The sequence below is a fragment of the Rhodamnia argentea genome, chromosome 6 (genome assembly GCF_020921035.1).
Source record: "Rhodamnia argentea isolate NSW1041297 chromosome 6, ASM2092103v1, whole genome shotgun sequence".
In the NCBI taxonomy this organism is placed as follows: domain Eukaryota; kingdom Viridiplantae; phylum Streptophyta; class Magnoliopsida; order Myrtales; family Myrtaceae; genus Rhodamnia; species Rhodamnia argentea.
Genome location: NC_063155.1, coordinates 2,732,119 through 2,753,007, shown reverse-complemented (window position 1 = coordinate 2,753,007; position 20,889 = coordinate 2,732,119). Strand labels below are relative to the sequence as shown.

Below are 20,889 nucleotides of genomic sequence, written 5' to 3'. Positions count from 1 at the left end.
TTTCCGTGGAGTAGCCTTTGTGAGTGTATATGGTGATTCGGATTTTATACGATCCTTTCGCCTCGGTAGAGTGAAAAATTGTGGCTTTGTTTCGCACGTCATCTTATGATTTTTCAGGTCCCCTTTTATTTCAATCAACCCAGATCTTAGCGAGCCGCCAGTCCTTAGCCTTGTCTCGGCCTAGCAAGGGTCATTGCCCTCACCTCTAGCCCAGGTCCGGTGAGGGTCACCGGCCCTAAGCCAACCCTCGCTCGGGTCTTGCGAGCCGGTCACCTCGCTTAGGACCGGTGATGAGCAGCAACGGCACCCCCACTATCCCTTGCCATGATTATTTTTTTCGCAGTTGTGTTTTACTTTTCCCTAAAATTTTAGCTTTTTTTAGTTACTGAATTGACAGTGTCAATGGAATGACTTGATTGCACTAATTTGATCGGTTTTAGAACTTGATAGAACTTTTTGAAAGTTTTAGAACTCAATTGCACTTTTGTAATAAATTTTAGGACTAATAGTGCATTTATACCTAAATTTTAACTAGATAGCATTTTTTATTATTTTTTTTTAATTTTAAAAAAAGAAACAAAGAAGTGCTATGAGAATTTATCTAATTTTGATCATCATGACTGTCTTCTTTCGTTCTGATTATTATAGGTCATATGTGTGACCAAACTATATATAAAGAAAGACAAGTAGAATAATTGTTAATGGTTGAGCCACATTCATCACAAAGTCTGTTGCCTCTCACTTCCTTCAACATTAATTACATATATTACTTTATAATAAGATTAGAAAAAATTTAATCAGCTAATTTAACCTCATATAAAATTTCTAGAACATTTTATCGATATCAACTTGCCGCACTTATTAGATTGTGTGTGAATATATATATGTACATAGTTTTCGACCATATATATGTATGTAGGAAAAACTACATACATATATATATGTATATGTATGTCACACATACTTTCCCCCTTAGTGGCACAGCGTCCCCGCTATGCATCGCTCAGTGTGGCCCACATGCTGTTGGAAGTCGGCTCTGATACCAACTGTAACGACCTGAGCTCATCACTCGCAAGATATTGTCCGCTTTGGACACATGATCCACACGATTTTTTTTCCTCCGAGGCTTGCCCATGCAGCCCTCAAAAACCGTGTCTTGCATGTCAATAGGGACCCATTGCTATATAAACTAGCCCATGACTCCTCTCCTAAGTAATGTGAGACAAGGGATGTCACAGTATGGGCCTAGGAGGGCATGAGCTAAGCCCATCTTGGAAGCTTAGCAATCTATTGGCTCGATTTTCGAGATCGGGTCACGACATGGATGACGTATGCGAATCAAAACCTAATAATTAAGGAATTATCATGCCGCTAGTTTATATGTGCACGAGTAGGACAGCGAGAAAAATGAATGCAAAGTCTTATAAACTAACTGTTCTTTTACCAGGGGTCAAGCTCCGCCATTGTCAGCGAATTTGATTACTAAAATGATTTTCTGTGATAATGCATGATGAATTAATCGGTGAAATTCATGTATCAACATCAAGTAGTCCTTTGGATGCGCAAATTAAGTATTACAGGATGCAATTGCCTGATTCACGTTAGTTGTGGGACCAAAAATGAAATTATTGCAATGAAGTAAGGATCGAGTTGCCTGATGGATTACAAGAATCAACGTGACCAGCATGTTTACTCCTTATATAATAATATAATAAAATCTAATTATATATTATATATATTTCCACCTACTGATTTTTTTTTCTTACTTATTTTGGGTTGCTTTCTTGTGAACAGGATACGAGGGTCTATTTATTATCAATGCTTTCCCAGCAATAATCGCATCAGTGCGGGGTGAGCAACAGCTCAAAGCTTTGCCAATGGAGTACTCCCCAGTTTCGCTCCTTTGGCTCGGCCTCCTCCTTCCGGCACTCCTAGCTTTCCTTCTCAGCCGTCGGAAGCACACCAAGCTTCCCCCTCAGCCTCCGGCATGGCCCGTGATCGGAAACATCCTCGACCTCTGGCCCGAGCCGCACCAGAACCTCCACCGCTTCCGAGCTGAGCACGGGCCTGTCACGTGGTTGAAGCTCGGTTCCCTGAACACCATGGTGATCCAATCGGCTCAGGCCGCCGCGGAGTTCTTCAAGGGCCACGACCTCGTGTTCGCGGACCGCAAGTGTCCCCACGCGCTGACGGCTCACGGCTACGACCAAGGCTCCCTTGCCGTCGGCCGTTACGGCGGCTACTGGCGCGTTCTCCGGCGTCTGTGCTCCGCGGAGCTCCTCGTGAACAAGCGGATCAACGAGACGGCCCACCTCAGGCAGAAATGCGTCGACAGCGTGATTGCCTTTGTAGAGGAAGAAATGGTGGCTAAACGAGCAACAATAGGTTATTTCTTACGTGCTTGGTGTTACTTCTGACGTTTGTGTTGCATTTTTAATCTTGAATGGCTGACATAATAGTTTTCTTCTTCAAAGGGAACGAAGAATTAATAGGAAGAAAAATTCCAAACCAGTATATTTATGATAAAATTACTTCAAATTAATTTTTTGACCACCAAAAATTCTAAACTGATACATATGTGGCAAATTCACCATCCGTTAGTTTTTGTCAAATTTCACCCTCAAATTACCGTGTTAGATAATACGTGACGGTTGACCGGATGTACTAATTTGGGGCTTTCACCCTCCGTTTGTCATAGGCATATCGGTTTGGGATTTTTTATGATATTAGCTCAATTTAAAGAAAACTAACAGAGGGTAAATTTGTTACAAGTATATTAGTTTTTATATCGGTTTAAGGTTGTTGGTGGTGAAAAAATTAGTTTGGAATAAATTTGTCACAAGTGTTCCAGTTGGTAGGTTTTTGTGGTAAAAAATTATTTTAGGTAAATTTATCATATATGTACTAATTTGAGATTCTTCTTTGTATTAATCGAGAGAAAAATAAAGCAAGAGATAGAAAGGAACTTTTAAATTCCTTATAAAATATCAAAGTGGCATGAAGATCCGATACCCTACACGATATTTGCACTAGTGTCACGACTACTTGTCTGATTAGGACTAATCGTTGAAAATGTCTTGTTTCTGTTTTTTTTTTTTTTTTCTTAAGAGCAAGGAATCGACTTATCCCACTTCCTCTTTCTCCTGGCGTTTAATGTGATGGGCAACATGGTGCTGTCGCGGGACCTGTTGGACCCGCAATCGAAGGATGGGCCGGAGTTCTTCGACGCCATGAACCGGTTTATGGAGTGGGCCGGCAAGCCGAACGTGTCCGACTTCGCGCCATGGTTGAGATGGTGGGATCCGCAGGGGATCAAGGCAGGCATGGCGAAGGACATGGGTCGAGCCATGAAGATCGCCGAAGGGTTCGTGAAAGAGAGGTTGGAGGAGCGAAAGCTCGGGGGAGAGACGAGAGCGACGAAAGACTTCTTGGACGCAGTCTTGGATTATGAGGGCGACGGGAAAGAAGGGCCGCCCAAAATCTCTTCGCAGAACGTCAACGTAATCATTCTGGTAAGTTTTGCTTCTCTATTCCATGTATGACTTGGCCAAGAACGCATGATTACCATCCTAGGGATATTAAGTTGAATTCGGTACATTAAGTGGCGTGACGAACGTAATTGACATTTAAATAAGTAGGGTCACGTCACGCGTCATGAAGACATTTTAGTAGCTAATTTAACATGGCCAAGAAGGCATGATTATCATCTTAGGGATATTATATCCGATTCGGTATATTAAGTAGCGTGACAAACTTAATTGACATTTAAAAAATTAGGATCACATTGTGCGTCACGAAGACGTTTCAGTAGCTAATTTAATAAATCAATCATCCGGTCTTCTTCAAATTGGATCCCAAAATGAGTGATTCTTTTGTGAATCAGTCAACTCTGATGTCAAAGAGCTAAACTTAATGAGAATTGATGCCATTATGCATCCATTATGGCTCTAAATATGGCAGTAGCTTGAGCTAATGCTGATAAAGAAGAGCAAAGGCCACTGAGGCAAGGGGGAATCTCTTAAGTCGGGCCATAGTAGCGAAGAAGAATCATTGGCCAAACAAAGTCAATGTCGATCATGAGTATTGCCTGATTAATAGAACATGTTGGGTGTCGACAAGGAAGGAGTGGATAGGATGTTCACCAGCGGATGTGAACTAACGTTGACAGTGAATACAGTTGAGGGTAGAACGCCAGTATTGATTATGAGAAGTCAATAAAATCAAGTTGATAAGGCGGGAACGATTGTCAAAGCTGTTGACCGAGAGTTGCCAAAAAGCAATTATTGTAGCCGATACTATAAAACGAGCACATCCTAAGGGAAAAGACAGTATAAACAAAAGAAGAACAAGTTTACTTATGTTAATCCAGTTTACTTTCGTGCAATTCATTTTCAATCATTTCCCAGCAACTTGTTTCTCGCCATTCCAGTTGTTCTTTTTTTCCTTTTGCCAATCAAAACACTTTATCTTGCTATCTCACAAATATATTTGTTGTCATTAATGGATTCATTCATTTTGTACTAAATGGCTCTCCTTGACTGTGCAGGAAATGTTTTTCGCTGGAGCGGAGACTACAAGTAGCACCATCGAGTGGGCAATGGCGGAGCTGCTCCGCCAACCCGAGTCGATGAAAAAGGCCAAGGATGAGCTCGACCAGGCTGTGGGTTCGAACGGAAAGCTCGAAGAAATTGACACGGAAAATATGCCGTTTTTGCAAGCTGTAGTGAAGGAAACCCTAAGGTTGCATCCACCATTACCTTTACTCATCCCACGAAATACTCTAAAGGAAACCAAATTCATGGGCTTTGATATACCCAAAGACACCATGGTTTACGTGAATGCGTGGGGCATAGGGAGAGACCCGGATGCTTGGGAGGACCCATTGGCATTCAAACCGGAGAGGTTCCTGGGATCCAACATCGACTACAAGGGTCAAAACTTCGAGCTGATTCCGTTCGGATCGGGCAGAAGGATGTGCGTCGGACTTTCGCTGGCACATAGGGTGCTGCATCTTGCTCTTGCGTCGTTGCTCTACCGTTTTGACTGGGAACTCGGTGGCGGTCTGACTCCAGAGACCCTCGACATGAGAGATCGGTCGGGCATAACCCTAAGGATGCTCCATCCTTTGAAAGTGATACCTAAGAAACGTAGTGTGTGAGGTCTTTTGAATGTTGCTCGTAAGGTATAATTTCGACATGCAGTTGCCTTAAGTTTATTAGCGCTGATCTTATTGTGTCAAACATTTGGGTCTTGTTTAAATTTGTATGACTTGTGCATGTAGCAGGGGTAGCTCACCTGCCTTTTATGTCATCGATAATACCTTACTTGTCAAAAAACCAAAAAAAAATTGAAGTTGGTTCCACAAAATGGACAGTTTTGATGAACTTTTCCGTCGGACGCGAGTCCATATGATAAATTCCGGATTCAGAGACCACGAGCAAGTTGCTGAATTTAAAAAAACAAAAAAGAGAAATGATTATTTGATAGTCTCCAATTCACTATGAATTTAATAGTCTGTTTAGGACATAATAATAATAATAATAATAATAATAATAATAAATTCATTAATTAATTAATTATTACGGAGTTCACTCTTTCATGAATTTATGGCTCACAATAACTTATTACTCTTACAGTCATCCAAAATTTACTATGCTAGACGAAAAAAAGGTCAAAGATATTGATATGAAAGAAAAAGAATAAAAAGAATATAGTATGATCTTTTTAAATCTTCTCAAGTTCATATAGATAATTGATCACGTGGACTCTGCACTAGATTTACATAAACCCGGTCCACATTGCTTCCGTCCGTCTTATAGACCCTTCTATTCATTTAGAAAATTATGTAATCTTTAACAAGAGTTTAATTACATTGAGTTAAGACTAGCATTTAAAAATGGTTAAGACAAAAAAAAGATGTTGCACTATAAATATCATGGCTTCAACATTCACTAAGTGCCAAAACAAGAGGAAATATATCAAATAAATAACGAGGAGCATTATGTTGTCCTTCAAGAACAAGGCACAAATTGATAAAAAGGATAATCAGAATGCGAAAATGATCCATATTCCATTAAAATTTATAGAGCAATGATAGAAGTGCTAAGGCTCGTAATTGACTTATTAAGTGATGCTACGTAGGTGCATATATAAGTTAATGGGCTACTCAAGGACCCCACAGGGAACCTTCCACATCAGTTTCTAATCAAATCTAGTAAACGGTCTTAATAATCTAATACTTTTCAAATTTGTGACGCTCATCCATGAAAAGCCTATTATCAATGTGTAAATTGAAAGTAATATAATAATCAAAGCAAGTTTATAAGATTGTTTCCCCTCTTGCTTTAGCTTCAACACCGTTGATTTCAATGTATGTTGTTAGAGAAGGGAAATTAAAATCAAGTATGTTTCTCATTAATACGTTCAAACAATATGATCTTAATAGATAAAGGATAAGGACTTTAGAACCCATGCAATAGAAATTTCACGAACATAGAAAAATGAATGGAATAGAGTTTCATGGTTGAAGCTAGACCTAATCATTGGATGGGTTTAGGCAGGCTCGGACAAGGCCTACCCTATGTGACAATAGCCATTGGTCCTGAGCTTGGGATCATTTTCAAGCTCGGGACCAATTTTGAAGTGTCGTCCCTATTTAACTTCTTCCGTAAGTTTTGTAAAGGCAGGGTCGTCGTCCACTATTACGACTAGGAGTTTTCAAGCTCGTCGACGGTCGAGCTTGTAAACTTCTAGGCTGGACTTAACAGGACTGGATCTTAAAAACTCCAAGGGGTGTGAATAACACAAGCATTACATGAAACAATCTACATATTAGGGATTTCAGGTACGATTCCACAAAATCCATCACTTTTTATACATGTTTAACTTCTTCTTTGAGGTTCGTAAAGGCAAGGTCTTCTTCCCCTACCTCGATTAGGAGTTTTCAAGCTCTTCAGCGGCAAAGCTTGAAAACTCCTAGGCCGGCCTTAACAAGACGCGAGCTTGAAAACTTCAAGATCGTGTCTACAACGCAAGCATTACGTGGAGCAATCTCAATACAAGGGATTTAACGTATTCCATGAAATCCATTACTTTCTCTACACAAGTTTAACTTCTTCCTTAAGCTTTGTAAGGGCAAGGTCTTCTTCCACTACTTCGAATGAGAGCTTTCAAGATCATCGGCAGCCGAGCTTAAAAACTTCTAGTTGGGCCTTGACAAAACCCGAGCTTGAAAAATCCAAGGCGGTGTGAACAACACAAGCATTATGTGGAGCAATCTCAATCCTACAGTGTGATGACCTGAAAATTTGAGTTTGTTCATCCATGAACATTATTGGATGATTATGGGATGTAAACGAGGTGACAGGACGACACAGTATAATTTATTTCGGGCACGGCAGATATGATGACCCAAAAAATTTATTTCGGGCACGGTAAGTATGACGACACGGTATAATTTATTTCGGCGCGGTAGGTATGATAATTTATTTAAGGTACGATTCCACGCAATCCATCACTTTCCATACACGTTTAACTTCTTCCTTAAGCTTTGTAAAGGTAGGGTCTTCTTCCATTAGTTCGATTATGAGTTTTCAAGCTCTTCGGCGGCCGAGCCTGAAAACTCCTAGGCGGGCCTTGACAAGACCCAAGCTTGAAATCTTCAAGGTAGTGTGAATTACACTAGCACTACGTAGACCAATCTCAATCCTAGGGATTTAAGGTACGGTTCCACGAAATCGATCACTTTCTATACAAGTTTAGCTTCTTTCTTGAGCTTTGTAAGGGCAGGGTCTTCTTCCGATATTTCGACTAGGAGTTTTCAAGCTTATCAGCAACCAAGCTTGAAAATTTCTGGGCAGGACTTAACAAGACCCGAGCTTTAAAACTCTAAGGAGGTGTGAATCACACAAGTATTACGTGGACCAATCTCAATACTAGGGATTTAAGGCACGATTCCATGAAATCCATCGCTTTCTTTACACTTTTAACTTCTTAATTAAGCTTTGTAAGGGCAGGGTCTTCTTCCACTACTTCGACTAGGAGCTTTCAAGCTCGTCGGTGGCCAAGCTTGAAAACTCCTAGGCAGGCCTGGACAAGATTCGAACTTGAAAACTTTAAGGTAGTGTGGATAACACAAGCATTATGCGGAGCAATCTCAATACTAGGGAGACTTTAAGCCAATGTGAATAACACAAACATTACGTGGAACAATCTCAATACTAGGGAGTTAAGGTACGATTCCATGAAGTTTATCACTTTCTATACATGTTTAACTTCTTTATTATGTCTTTTAAGGGCAGGTCTTCTTCCTTTACTTCGACTAGGAGTTTTCAAGCTCTTCGGCCGCCAAGCGTGAAATCTCCTGTGGGCCTTAACAAGAAGCTTGAAAGCTCCAAGGCAATGTGTATAACACAAAGCTTACGTGGTGCAATCTTAATACTAGGGATTTAAGATACCATTTCACGAAATCGATCACTTTCTGTATAAGTTTAACTTCATTCTTATGATTTTTTAGGGTTAAAATACACTACAAGTGCCAAAACTTGTGTGTGTCGCTCACTTTAGTACCAAAACTTTCAAAATAATCACTTAAGTGCCAACTTTTTTTAAAAAAAGATCACTTCAATGCTAACTCCGATTTACTGACGTGACTCATCATAAATCCGACGTGGCCTATTTTTTTTATTAATATTTGAGTTGATGTGACTCGTCGAAGTTGGCACTGAAGAGAGTATTTTTCAAAAATTTGGCACTTAAGTGATCATTTTAAAAAAAAAAAATTGATACTTAAGTGATAGTTTTGAAAGTTTTAACACTAAAACAATCGTTTTTTTTTTTTGTAAAAATTGGCACTTAAATAATTGTTTTAAAAGCTTTAGCACTAAAGTGAGTGTCGTACACAAGTTATTACAAGGCGGTGTGAATAACACAAGCATTACGTGGAACAATCTCAATACTAGAGATTTATGGTACGATTCCGTGAAATCCATGACTTTCCATATACATTTAACTTTTTGTTAAGCTTTGTAAGGACATGGTCTTCTTCAACTACTCCGACTAGGAGTTTTCAAGCTCGTCGGTGGCCAAGCTTGAAAACTCCAAGGCGGTGTGATAACACAAGCATTACGCTGGGCAATATTAATACTAGGAACTTAAGGTACGATTCCACGAAATCCATCACTTTTTATACACATTTAACTTCTTCCTTTTAAAAAAAAAACTTCTTCCTTTTCGACCAAAAAAAAGAAAGGAAAATCCTTCCTTAAGCTTTGTAAGGACAGGGTATTCTTCCACTACTTCAAATTTCACTTGGAAAATTGGCCGGAATTTATCAACGATTGCAAAGGACAAAGTTAACATTAACTGCAAAACTGAAATTTTGGAAAGCATATGTTGGAACTTAAACATGGATTTCACTTAAACTAAAACTTGAATTAATAGGAAATAACATCTCCCATCACAAACCAAGACCTAACCTAAAACTAAATCTAAATTAAGACTGAAAATAATGTAAGAATAAACCGAAAGCAAAGGGAAACAATTTCAGTGAAACCAGTTAGTTTAACCTGCACCAAAATTAAACTTCTATGTTTTTGTTACAACAAGCGGAGAAGGACAAGTAAAATGAGTAAAACGTTCAGTTCATGAACCAAGAAGAACAAATCAAATCACTACTCTAGCAAAGGTGAGTTTCTTTAATTGTAGTACTAGCATCCACGCGCACGCGCATGGAATTCCTGCGCCAGATATTCAAAAATATTCAAAAGGTTCGCCGCATTTGTTTCATCAAGAAAACAGCATTGTGGTATCGTCTTGCCATCTGGGTTCGAATCCTACCAAGAGGTCAGCTACAGATATGCCTCTTGGATTCATGTATAGTGCGACTATCTTTGGTTTAGGTATTGTTCCCCAATCGTTATAATATCTAGTAGTTCTTGATGAGCTCTAATATGATCCCAGAACCGGCCTTAGATGGGGAAGATCATTCATCAATGTGGAACTTGATACAAGATTCAACCATTCGAATAACTTTGGGCATGGCCAACTCCCGTAGTGTGATAGACGGTACAAGGCTCTTGAATGAATTTATCGACTCAGGTGTCTTAGTCTAGCCGAGTTTTCCATACCTCCAACCTGGCTAAAGGACACTTGCCAAAACTTATGTACGGTGTTCAATTTAGTGCCAAAACTTTAAAACGATTACTTAAGTATAAATTTTTTTGAAAAATGATCACTTCAGTGCCTACTCCGATTTGAGTTGATGTGGCTCATTGGAAATCCAATGTGGCCTATTTTTTAATTAATATTTGAGCTGACGTGGCACTAAAGTGATCGTTTTGAAAATTTTGACACTGAAGTGATCATTTTTCAGAAAATTTGACACTTAAGTGATCGTTTTGAAAGTTTTGGCACTAAAGTAAAGGGCATACACAAGTTTCATCACTTGTAGTATACTTAAGCCCCTCCAACCCATAGTATATTGTCTAGGAGGAATTACACTTGCTCTTTAGTAATCTCTGGTCCATGGAAGTCCGCTTCTCAGTCAGCAACTAGTCACAAAAGCATAAGCTGAAGATTGTGGAACATCCATTCGATTTTCAAATTGAAAATAAACTACAGTTATAAAATTATTCCATGATGTGGGTCAATTTGTATCCCTTAAGAGTCGTACATGCACATTTTGATGCATGCCGTTGTAAAAAACAAGTGATCCAACAATAAACTAAACATAATATCAGCATTTAGGTACTTCGATTGATGTGACTTATCCACGGGAAGATCAGCACATAATACAATTTATCGTTCAAGAAATATGATAGAGATTACTCCCACACACAACTCATTCAATCTGGTGTCTTTCAGTTTCAATTACACCAAATAACTCACGCAATTAGCTTTCATAATTCCTTGGGAAACATCTCTTCATATTTACAAGCATTATTACAAATTTGTTAGCTTCAAAGCACTTGCAATTCCTTCATGATATAATTCACAAGCATGTCGCACAATTGATTATTACATTCAATAGCTCATCTTCTCACTAATGTGCAAAAAGCCGACCTATATATATAATGTTGGGATTAAAATAAACAAACATTTTAGCCGGCTTAAACTAAGATGGTTGAAAAGCTCAAGTCCCCGTCACCAATGCCCAAGCACGGGACTGTGGTAGCCACGCCCCGATCCCCAACATCTGGGCTCGGGTTCATCGAGGATGGGCCCTGCGCCGAGCCGGGGAATCAAGCATCCGAACCCAATGTTTGAGTTCGTACTTGAGAGTTTTTCCTGAAATGCGTGTTTCATGATTTTGCTACGACAAACGTTGAAGAATCACTTTTCCATGTTGAGTTAGGAGGTCTATTTTTCCCTTTTTCCTTTTCTTATTTTTTTATTTTACTTTTTTATTCTCTCTTCTTCTTCCTTTGGCTGGCAAGTTCGACCTTGCCGGGGACGAGCGAGGCCTAACCTGGCCATGGCTGCGAGAGGCCGAGCCTCGCCAACCTAGATCTGATAAGGCCTTGGCTTGCCTTGTTCGGCGACGGTGAGGTTAGCCCAAAGCTACCACTGTGAGGCTTGGCCTCGCTCGGCCATGGCGAGGCCGACCTCGCACGGTGACGGCAAAGCCACCGGTGGGGGCGAGCTTTGCCCTAGTATTTTAACAAAGAGCATATGTGTCACATAGATACAAGTTTGATAAATGTGTCACACAAGTATAAGTTTGGAGTTTTTGATATCATAAAAGAAAAGTTTGGAGTAAATGTGTCACATAGGTACAACTTTGAGATTTATGATGTCAAAAAATTTTATAGGGTAAATGTATCAAAATTAGAATATTTTGAATTTTTTTTTTGTGGAATTTTTTCAATATAAAACTAGTAAAGTGCATTAAATAATACCCAAGCTAAATCGGGCAAAATTTTATGCCGCCTTGTTAAAAAGCCCGGGGACCGGACCCGTGAAGGGTGCATGAAACAAACGTGCATTGAACAAATAAATGCAAGTCTCGTAATGGTGAGCATTGAAACTCTAAAAATGATACGACGAGACCAATAAAAACTAACCTAGACATCAACGATTAATGGTACTATACATCTATGATAACGTTTTTGACTTGAATGATGCAACGGAATGAAAGAAATCTACAAAACCAATTAAAAAAATAGTTATGGTTAATATGATTATATATGTTTCGAGTTTGAGCCATGAATAAAATCCGAGCAAAATTGGACGATGTAGAGCAGTCCCTAACATACGAACAATTTTAGTAGTGTGGCATTTACCAAAAGAGTTCGCCCAAGTTGGTAACAATTTTTTGAAAAAAAGTCTCCAAAAACCCTAAATTATGCTCACTGGGACCCATTTACCTCAAACCCTTTTGTAGCACAAAAAATCTCAAATTTGTATTCATGGGACATATTTACGTCAACTTTGTACCCGTGTAATACATTTAACCCAAATTTATTCTTGTGACACCAAAATACCTAAACATGTATTTGTGTGAAAAATTTACCTCAACATTTGAGATAAAAAGTTTGAAGTTTTTGATGTCATGAATCGGATAAATGTGCTACATAGATATAAGTTTGAGATAAATGTTCACGCGGGTACAAGTTTGGATTTTTGATGTCACAAAAAAGTTCCGAGGTAAATATATTATAGATAATATAATTTTAAATTTTTGGTCGCTTCTTGTCTAATTTATTTTTACCAACTCTTCTTTTTTATCGGATGTCTCCGGAGAGACTTATTTTTACCAACTCTTCGGAGACAGAAAAATAAAATTCCAAGGTCACGCGTGATCCCTGCCCATCTTTGAATGATGTTTCACGTTCTTTATCCTTTGTCTTTTGTCTTTTGTTTTTTTGTTTTGTTTTTTGCAGCACATTCCAGCTTTGATCCCTGCAAATTTTCAGCAAAAACCGGTCCTCTTCCTTTGCTAAAAAACAAGTCCCACTTCCAGCTCTTGTTTCCAGCTCTGACCGGTCTTCTTCTTTTTCCGAAACCATCCTTTTCCAGCTTTGTTTATGTTAAAATTGTGATTGGAGTTTGAACCCGTTAATTAAACACGGGTCCAAAGTAAGTCCGACCGAATAAACAAAATTCAACCGCCTTTTTTATTTTCTTTGAACATGCACTACGTTCCTTGCATGCGTGTTCGGCCGCAACGCATGAGGTTTGTTGTTTTCTCATTTGTATCAAGGGTGAGCAGTTTCCGATCCGATCCAATCCAATCCCACCCAGAAACTGGAAAGTAAATCGGAACAATCAGTTCTCAATTTCTGGGACCGAGAGCTAGATCCGATGAACCTAGGACAAAATTGACCGGTCTAGTTCCTAGTCAGTCCAATGGAACCGGTGAATTATTAATAAGGATGAGCAACCCAAACTTTAATTTTAATATATCAATCACAATTAAATTCACATTTATGAAATAGAAAAATAGCCAATGGATTATTATATTTACTTTTGAAAAATGAAAAATAATTGATCCGGTCCGAAGGATCCGATTCTCTCCTAAAACTGGAAATCAGAGCGAAAATCAATGCTTTCAGTTTTATAGAATCGGGAGCCAAATCAACACCTTCGAGAATCAGATCGAACCACCCTGTTCAATCCGATTTGAGCGATTTTCGATTCGGTCAATCTGCCTTGCTTATCTCTAATTTGTATTAGCTACGGAAGAGAGATCTCCTAGAACTTAGACTAGGCGGGCTGGAAACCCAAATTCTTTCATGCATCCAGCCGGCAAATGGAGAACTTCACAAGATTGGGCCTAAATTGATGGAGCCCGAAAGCTTGTGGGTGTTGGAGGAGAGGGATAGTTGAGCTCTTCGGAAGATATTATCATCACAAGAAATGGAATTTGATTTTGAGGTTTTATAATGCTCTCTTTAAAGATTTATTTTTCCTATAGCATTGCTAATGATTTTCGGCAAATATCATTTAGGATATAACAAAATCTCAAGTGAGAATAAAAAATAACAATTTTGATATTTCTTCAAAATCTCACAAGGAAAATAATTGGAGAAGAATGCTATTTTTTTTAAAAAAAAAAAAAAGAAAATTAAAGTTGTCATTCCGAACAATGAGTAGAACCGCAATAAAAAGAATATATATTATAGCAAAAAATCTTTGCATACATACATGTTATTTTGAAAATGCCACAACTTTGCACGTCCGAAAAGAATGCAACTTTTCATATGTGAAAACTGTTAAATTTGGATATAACTCTTAATGTCTGAAAAAATGCTAAATTCGGATGCAAATCTTCATGCCTGAAAACTGTTAATTCGGACACAACTCTTCATGTCCAAAAACAACCATGTTTGAAAAATCGCAACCTTTCAAAGATTGTAAGGGGAGCAAGTCAACATGCCGACGCAGGTTGTGTGAAAATTTCATGCCAAAGGGTAATTGGGAAATCTACTTTTGAAGGCCTAACATAAACCTTTATAGTTCGGGCAGCCCAGTTCAGGATCAGCGGACGTTCCATCGGAAAAATGCGAATTCGAGACACCATACTTCGAACTAGAGCAAGAGCCATATATCGTTTGAACATAGACTCGAATACGCCAGTTGTGATACTTTGCTTGCAATCTTTTGAGCTTGTTTGTGTCTTTCATCGATCAGGAGAAGTCAGGTCAAAATTTTCGGGAAGAAAATTGAGCCCGAGTGTGAACTGGTGCTATGGAGGCTCTTTGGAGTTGCCGTCCATTTAAATTTTAGCCATCAGGTCCGAGGTTATCCTACTACATTGTCCCTAGTTGAAGAGTGTAGGATATCCCTAATCTTCATGAGACAAATGGATGACGTACTCGAATTGAAGCCTAATTATTAAGGAACTATAATTTCCTTAGTTTATACGTGCAGAAGGAATGGAACGAATAAAATGGATGAAAGGTCATATAAACTATATGTTCTTTTACCAGTGGTCAAGCACTGCCATTGTCGGCGAATTTGATGTCTGAAATGCTTTTCTTTGATAATGCATGATGAATTCATACGGTGAAATTGATGTTTCAACGTCAAGTAGTCCTTTCGAGAGTGGCGATGATAAATTTCGATCAAATTTGGATCAGAAATGACATGCCATCTTACCAAGGCAAAAGTAAGTACATAACTATGCCATTTTGGTTGGACAAATAAAGCAATCCGTGATAACCAAGGAAGAACAAGACATCGTAATTTCAATAGGAATTTTCAATATTTGATAGCCGGAGGATTACGTCGAATACAAAACTAAAGTTATAGGGCTTGGTTGCGCAAATTAAGAGTTACAAAATTAGATTGCATAATTAAGTAAGTCGGACCAAAAATGAAATTATTCCAATGGACGATCAACGTGACCAGCATGTTTACTTCTTTTTCATTGCCAAAAGATATATTAATGTTTTCTCCTCTTTATACGTGGACCGTCACCGTCTATATTTCCACATCCTGAATTTATTTTTTCTTTATTGATTTGGTTTGCTTTATTGTGAAGAGGATAAGAATGTCTATTTATTATCAATGCTTTCCCTGCAGTAATCGCGGGCTTTTTTCCAAAGCAAGAGTAAAAATAAAAGTAATTACCAAATCAGGTGCAAAACAAAAAAAATATTTACCAGATCGGGTGCCACTCGGCAGTCTTACTATCGAGCGGTACCTGGGTCGGTTGGTGGGGTGGGGCTCAGGAGGCCCGCTCGGCACTTGTATGGCGGAGCTGAGTGGTTGCTCGGCAATTAAACTACCGAGCAACCGGCGCCTTTTTTGAAAATTTTTTTTATTGTTGCTCGGCACTCAAAGTGCCGAGCAAAAGTCTTTTTTTTAGTTAATTTTTTATTATTTTATTTTAATCATTTTTTAATTTATTTTTCTTGTTTTCTTTTAATTTTTTTTATTATTCAATTTGTTTTCATTTAATTTTTTTTTAATTTATTTTTCTGGTTGCGACGTGCCTCGTTCGCTCGTGCACCACGATGACGCGCCTCAACTCCTCGGTTATCGCATCGCTCGTTTGCTCTCTCGTTCTTTTTTTTCTTGTTTTCTTTTAGTCATTTTTTATTATTCAATTTGCTTTCATTTAATCATTATTTTACTTTCTTTTCTCATCGCTCCGTCCATGGCCCCATTGCCTCGCTTGTTCGTTCGCTCAATGACGCGGCTCGACTCTGCGACCTCGTTGCCTCGCTTGTTCGTGGTGCACGAGCGAGCGAGGCAATGGGACCGCAAAGTCGAGGCGTGTCTTCGAGTGAACGAACAAGCGAGGTGACGGGGCTGTGGAGTCAAGGCGCGTCATCGAGTGAACAAACGTGCGACGCGACGGGGCCGCGGAGCGACAAGAAAAAGAAATTAAAAAAATGATTAAATGAAAACAAATTGAATAATAAAAAAATGATCAAAAGAAAACAAAAAAAGAGACCCGGAAGCTTGGGAGGACCCGTTGGCATTCAAACCGGAGAGGTTCCTGGGATCCAATTTCAAGGATCAGAACTTCGAACTGATTCCATTCGGATAGGGCAGAAGGATGTGCATTGGGCTTTCATTGGCGCATAGGGTGCTTCATCTCAATCTCGCGATGTTGCTTTGCCGTTTCGACTGGGAATTGGGCGGTGGTTTGACTCCAGAGACCCTCGACATGAGAGAGCGTGGGGGAATAACACTAAGGAAGTTCCATCCATTGAAAGTGATACCTAAGAAACGTAGTCCGTGAGGTCTTTCAAAAGTCATCCGTAAGGTATAATTTCGATAAATAATTGCCTAATTAGCGCTGATCTTATTTGTGTGCAGGACTAAGAAGGCTGTCCAAGGAAGACTTGTTAAGAATGCTGTTGTTACTGCACTAATGTCTTTGGGCAACTCTAAGTTCTTGTGTCAGCATTCGGTTCCCGTTTAGATTTGTATGACCTTTTCTTTTTTGGTCAGAAAATTTGTATGACTTTAGCATGTAGCAGGGTAGCTCACCCGCCCTTTATGCGATCAATATTACCTCTTCGAAAAAATTAAAATTACTCTAAAGTTGGTTCCACACGTGGCTCCACAAAATGCACGGTTTTGATGAACTTGATCCAGTAGACTTAGAGTCTCTACGATAAATTCCCGATTCAGAAACCACCAGCAAATTGTTGAAAAAGAAAGAGAAATAATTATTCGACAATCGTTTATCCATTGTAAGATTAAGGGCTTGTTTTGGACAAAAAAAAAAAAAATCAAATAACAATTATTAGTAATTGTTGTGGCTCTTAGCAATATTAAGATATCTATTTGATTCTGCACATCTGTGACGATTATGCATATAACTTCTTTGATATTGCATTTCTTGGTTGATTGTATTTGGTATTATGTTTATCTTATTACTTTAGATAATCATTTAATAAAGCCTAGGTTCCATGTACTCTTTTATATTCACATTGAAATATACAAGAGTTTGTTTCTTCTGCTTTACATTCTTTAACTTGGTATCAGAGCCTCCTTTTCTAAGGCAATGTCGCGACCTAGAAAAAATAAACGAGTTATTTTTCGGGCTAATGGATTACCGGATTAATTAATTAGATTAATTAACCTAGTTCGAGCTCTCCCAAGCTCTACCAAATCGCAACTTATGGTTCATGTGATTTTCTTGCAAAAGATTTTTTCATTTTTGGAGCCGCCACTAATCATTTTCGGTAGGTTGATTAGAAACCTAAATAAAATAGCGGGAGAACTATTTTATTTCTGCGAACCAGAGATTTTAAATTCGGGGATTTGGTTACGTCAAATTTCTTTAACGCCCTTTCGGTACCATTTTCATGAAAAATATTTGATTTGGCAATTTTGATGGATTTTACTTGAAATTCAAAGATGCAATTTTTTGGTTTTTTATCTTCTTTTTTATGAGAATGTAAAACATTGAACTTTGTGCGATATACACCATGGATGATTTAGAAAGAAAGAAAACGCAGCCAAGCACGAGTATTTACAGAAATAAATTAACATGTAATAATGCTAAATTTTGGAACACGTGACATGTCTAAAATAAACAAACAAATGTTCAAACCAAACGATTACATTTTTGTAGATCGAGATGGAAAGGATTACCTTCTATTACACAAAATCTTACTCACATACACGTTATAGTTCCCTTCAAGATCTCGGAGCTGGAAGAACGCGGCTGTCGTCGAAAATGGCAAGCAATGGCGTTGTTGGGTGGCGAGAGGCGAAATATGTGTCGGGACTCGTCGAAGATGATGCTCGACTAAAACTCTTTTCTTCACTTTCGAATTTTCTCTTCTGATTTTTCGCAAGAACTCTTTTTTTCCTCTCTAAAAATTCTTCTCAAAAACTCTCTCAAAATTCTCTTAATTCTCTTCCACTCCCCTCCCTAAAACTCTTCTCAAGAGCTCTCTACCTTCTCTATCACCAAAATTCTCATCTACTTCCCCCTTCTAAAACTCTTCTCAAGAGCTCTCTCTTTTATAGGCAAAGTTCTTCATCCTTCATTCTTCACCTTCATTTCTTCACCTTCCATCTTCATCTTCTCTTCTTCATCTTCATTTCTTCACCTTCCATTTTCATCTTCCCTTCTTCATCTTCATTTCTTCACCTTCCATTTTCATCTTCCCTTCATTATCTTCCCTTCATCATCTTCCCTTCTTCATCTTCTTTTCATTATCTTCCCTTCATCATCTTCCCTTCTTCATCTTCTTTTGGTATTTGCAATACAGTCCCCCGAAGTTCCAAGTATTTGCAATACGGTCCCCGAAATTTTAAGTATTTGCAATACAGTCCTTGAAGTTTCAAATCTTCTCGGTGTATTTTTCCATCCCGTGCCTAGTCTAGACGCATGCTAAATTAAGTATTCTGCTTGCCCGATTATATGCCAATGCAATGTACGCTAAAAATAAATATGTGAGATGATTTTTTTATAATTTTTATGCAAAAAAATAGATTAATCAAAATTTAGGCGTCAACAGCTGCCCCTCTTTGAGTGGAGGCTCGTAGAGGTTCCGCTCAAAGACAAAATTGAATCCTAAATTTTGACAGTGCAAATTATGGATGAACTTTTTGGCGGGAGTTTTAATCCCATTTTTTATGTAATGAAGTGATGCATGATATGCAAGATCTGTAAATAACACGTGTCATAATTTCCCTTTTTCATGTTAGAGAAACTCTGCACATGGATCGCATACAAGAATACCTGTTTTACCAAATTTCTCGTAAGCTAATGGTTCTCTTAATTTCCAAGCTTCTTTTTGCGGATGCAAGGATTTTAAGGTATTTGGCCTACCTGTTATCAGAGACTTCTCCCTAATGCAAGACAGCGCAAGATATGTGTGTCGTTTGAGATCACAAGAGCTACGTCGTTGTGAGTCGAAAGAAGTGGGATCAAGTTCACAAGAGCTACGTCGTTGTGAGTTGATTAAATGTCGAAATCGCCAGTGCATATGTCTTCACGATTCGATAAAGGGGAACCAAAATCATAAGAGCTACGTCGTTATGATTTGGTTTGGATCAAAAATATGGGTGCTTATGTCTTCATGATTTGATAAAGGAGCCGAAAATCATAAGAGCTATGTCATTATGAGCCGACTAAAGGTCAAGATCACCGAAGTGCATACATCTTCGTGATCGATACCGAAATCATAAGAGCTACGTCGTTATGATTTGAAGAGATGTCAAGATCGCCGGTGCATATGTCTTCACGTCCCGAGATTGAAACCATGAGAGCTACGTCGTTATGATTTGATAAGATGTCAAGATCGCCGGTGCATATGTCTTCACGTCCCGAGATTGAAACCATAAGAGCTACGTCGTTATGATTTGATAAGATGTCAAGATCGCCGAGTGCATATGTCTACACGACTTGACGTAAGAGGCATATTGCCCGAATTGAACAATATTTGATAGGAGCACCATCGAATGGAATCGATAAGTACAAAAGGGGCATATTACCTGAATTGAATCATAACAACTATCATGAGAAGAGTTGTTAATTTGAAAAGGGGTTCGAGAAAACTTACCCGGGTTCTCCAAACGATTAATCAAGGAACGAAGCGGATTGCTGTATCGTACACGGTAGGCATTTGCCAGCAAAACTTGCTCATTCAATAATCCTTGGATGAATTTCGAGACCTTGGGAGGGAACTCGAACATCGGGAATGTATTACCTATCATAGAATGTCGAGGTAACACACACAAACATATTCAACAATGAGTATAATGCAATCACTCATACTATGGTTCATGCATAACCATTCTGTCAAGTTTGCATTACCAATTTTGTCCAGGGAGGTTCTCACATTACGAATACCTCGAATGTGAGCTGAATGGGGGGACTTCAGTCCGAAAGGGCTTTCTCTTACTCTCGAGAAAAGCTATTTATCCTGTCTGCAGGATTCAAGAGAAATCACTCAATCTTTCCATCATCGCATTCGATAAGGATCCAAGTAATCTCGCAATTGATACGACCGAGTCGATCCGGAGGTCTTGATTAGGACCGTAGTGAGAGCTAGGTCAAAGGTTTACAAAAGGGACTCCGGTTGAGTCAAGGCTGCTGAAATGAATTTCTTCATCATTTGCTCTGGATTTACAAGTCAAGAATCCTGCAAAAATGAGAGAGAAATAATCTTGCTCGAACTTCTTCGAGTGATGCTTAAAATCATTTAACTCTACGTTAACTCAAGTGCCCTAATCAGAAGAGACTTTGGAGGGTTATAACGTAGGCTAGGATTGGGGACCGAGGAACGAAAAGGCTCGTTTTGGCTCGAAATTAAATGAGAAGGGGCTTGACGTTGGTGATCATCGCCGACTAGTCACCGATCTTGGTCTTCCGGAAATGTCTTCTGAAAGAATACCATCATTGAATGAGGGATGGTAGTTTTCTACTGAAAATTACACTTTACAAACCGATTTCTTGGGGAGTCTTCTTCA

General features: G+C 38.8%; 1 protein-coding gene across 2 annotated transcripts; it reads left to right on the top strand.

Moving 5' to 3' along the window:
• The first annotated feature begins 1,822 nt into the window (after positions 1-1,822).
• LOC115748476 (iridoid oxidase-like) lies at positions 1,823-16,868 on the top strand. Of its 2 annotated transcripts, XM_048280180.1 has the most exons (5): positions 1,823-2,385; positions 3,109-3,512; positions 4,547-4,971; positions 16,507-16,700; positions 16,823-16,868. In XM_048280180.1, exons 1-4 carry the CDS (start codon positions 1,878-1,880, stop codon positions 16,691-16,693), a joined length of 1,524 nt encoding a protein of 507 aa, XP_048136137.1. In that variant the 5' UTR covers positions 1,823-1,877; the 3' UTR covers positions 16,694-16,700; positions 16,823-16,868. The 2 variants fall into 2 exon arrangements, with proteins under 2 accessions (XP_048136137.1, XP_048136136.1); XM_048280179.1 differs by lacking the exons at positions 16,507-16,700; positions 16,823-16,868 and adding an exon at positions 5,206-5,336 and having other exon boundaries at positions 1,825-2,385; positions 4,547-5,172.
• The last annotated feature ends 4,021 nt before the right edge of the window (positions 16,869-20,889 follow it).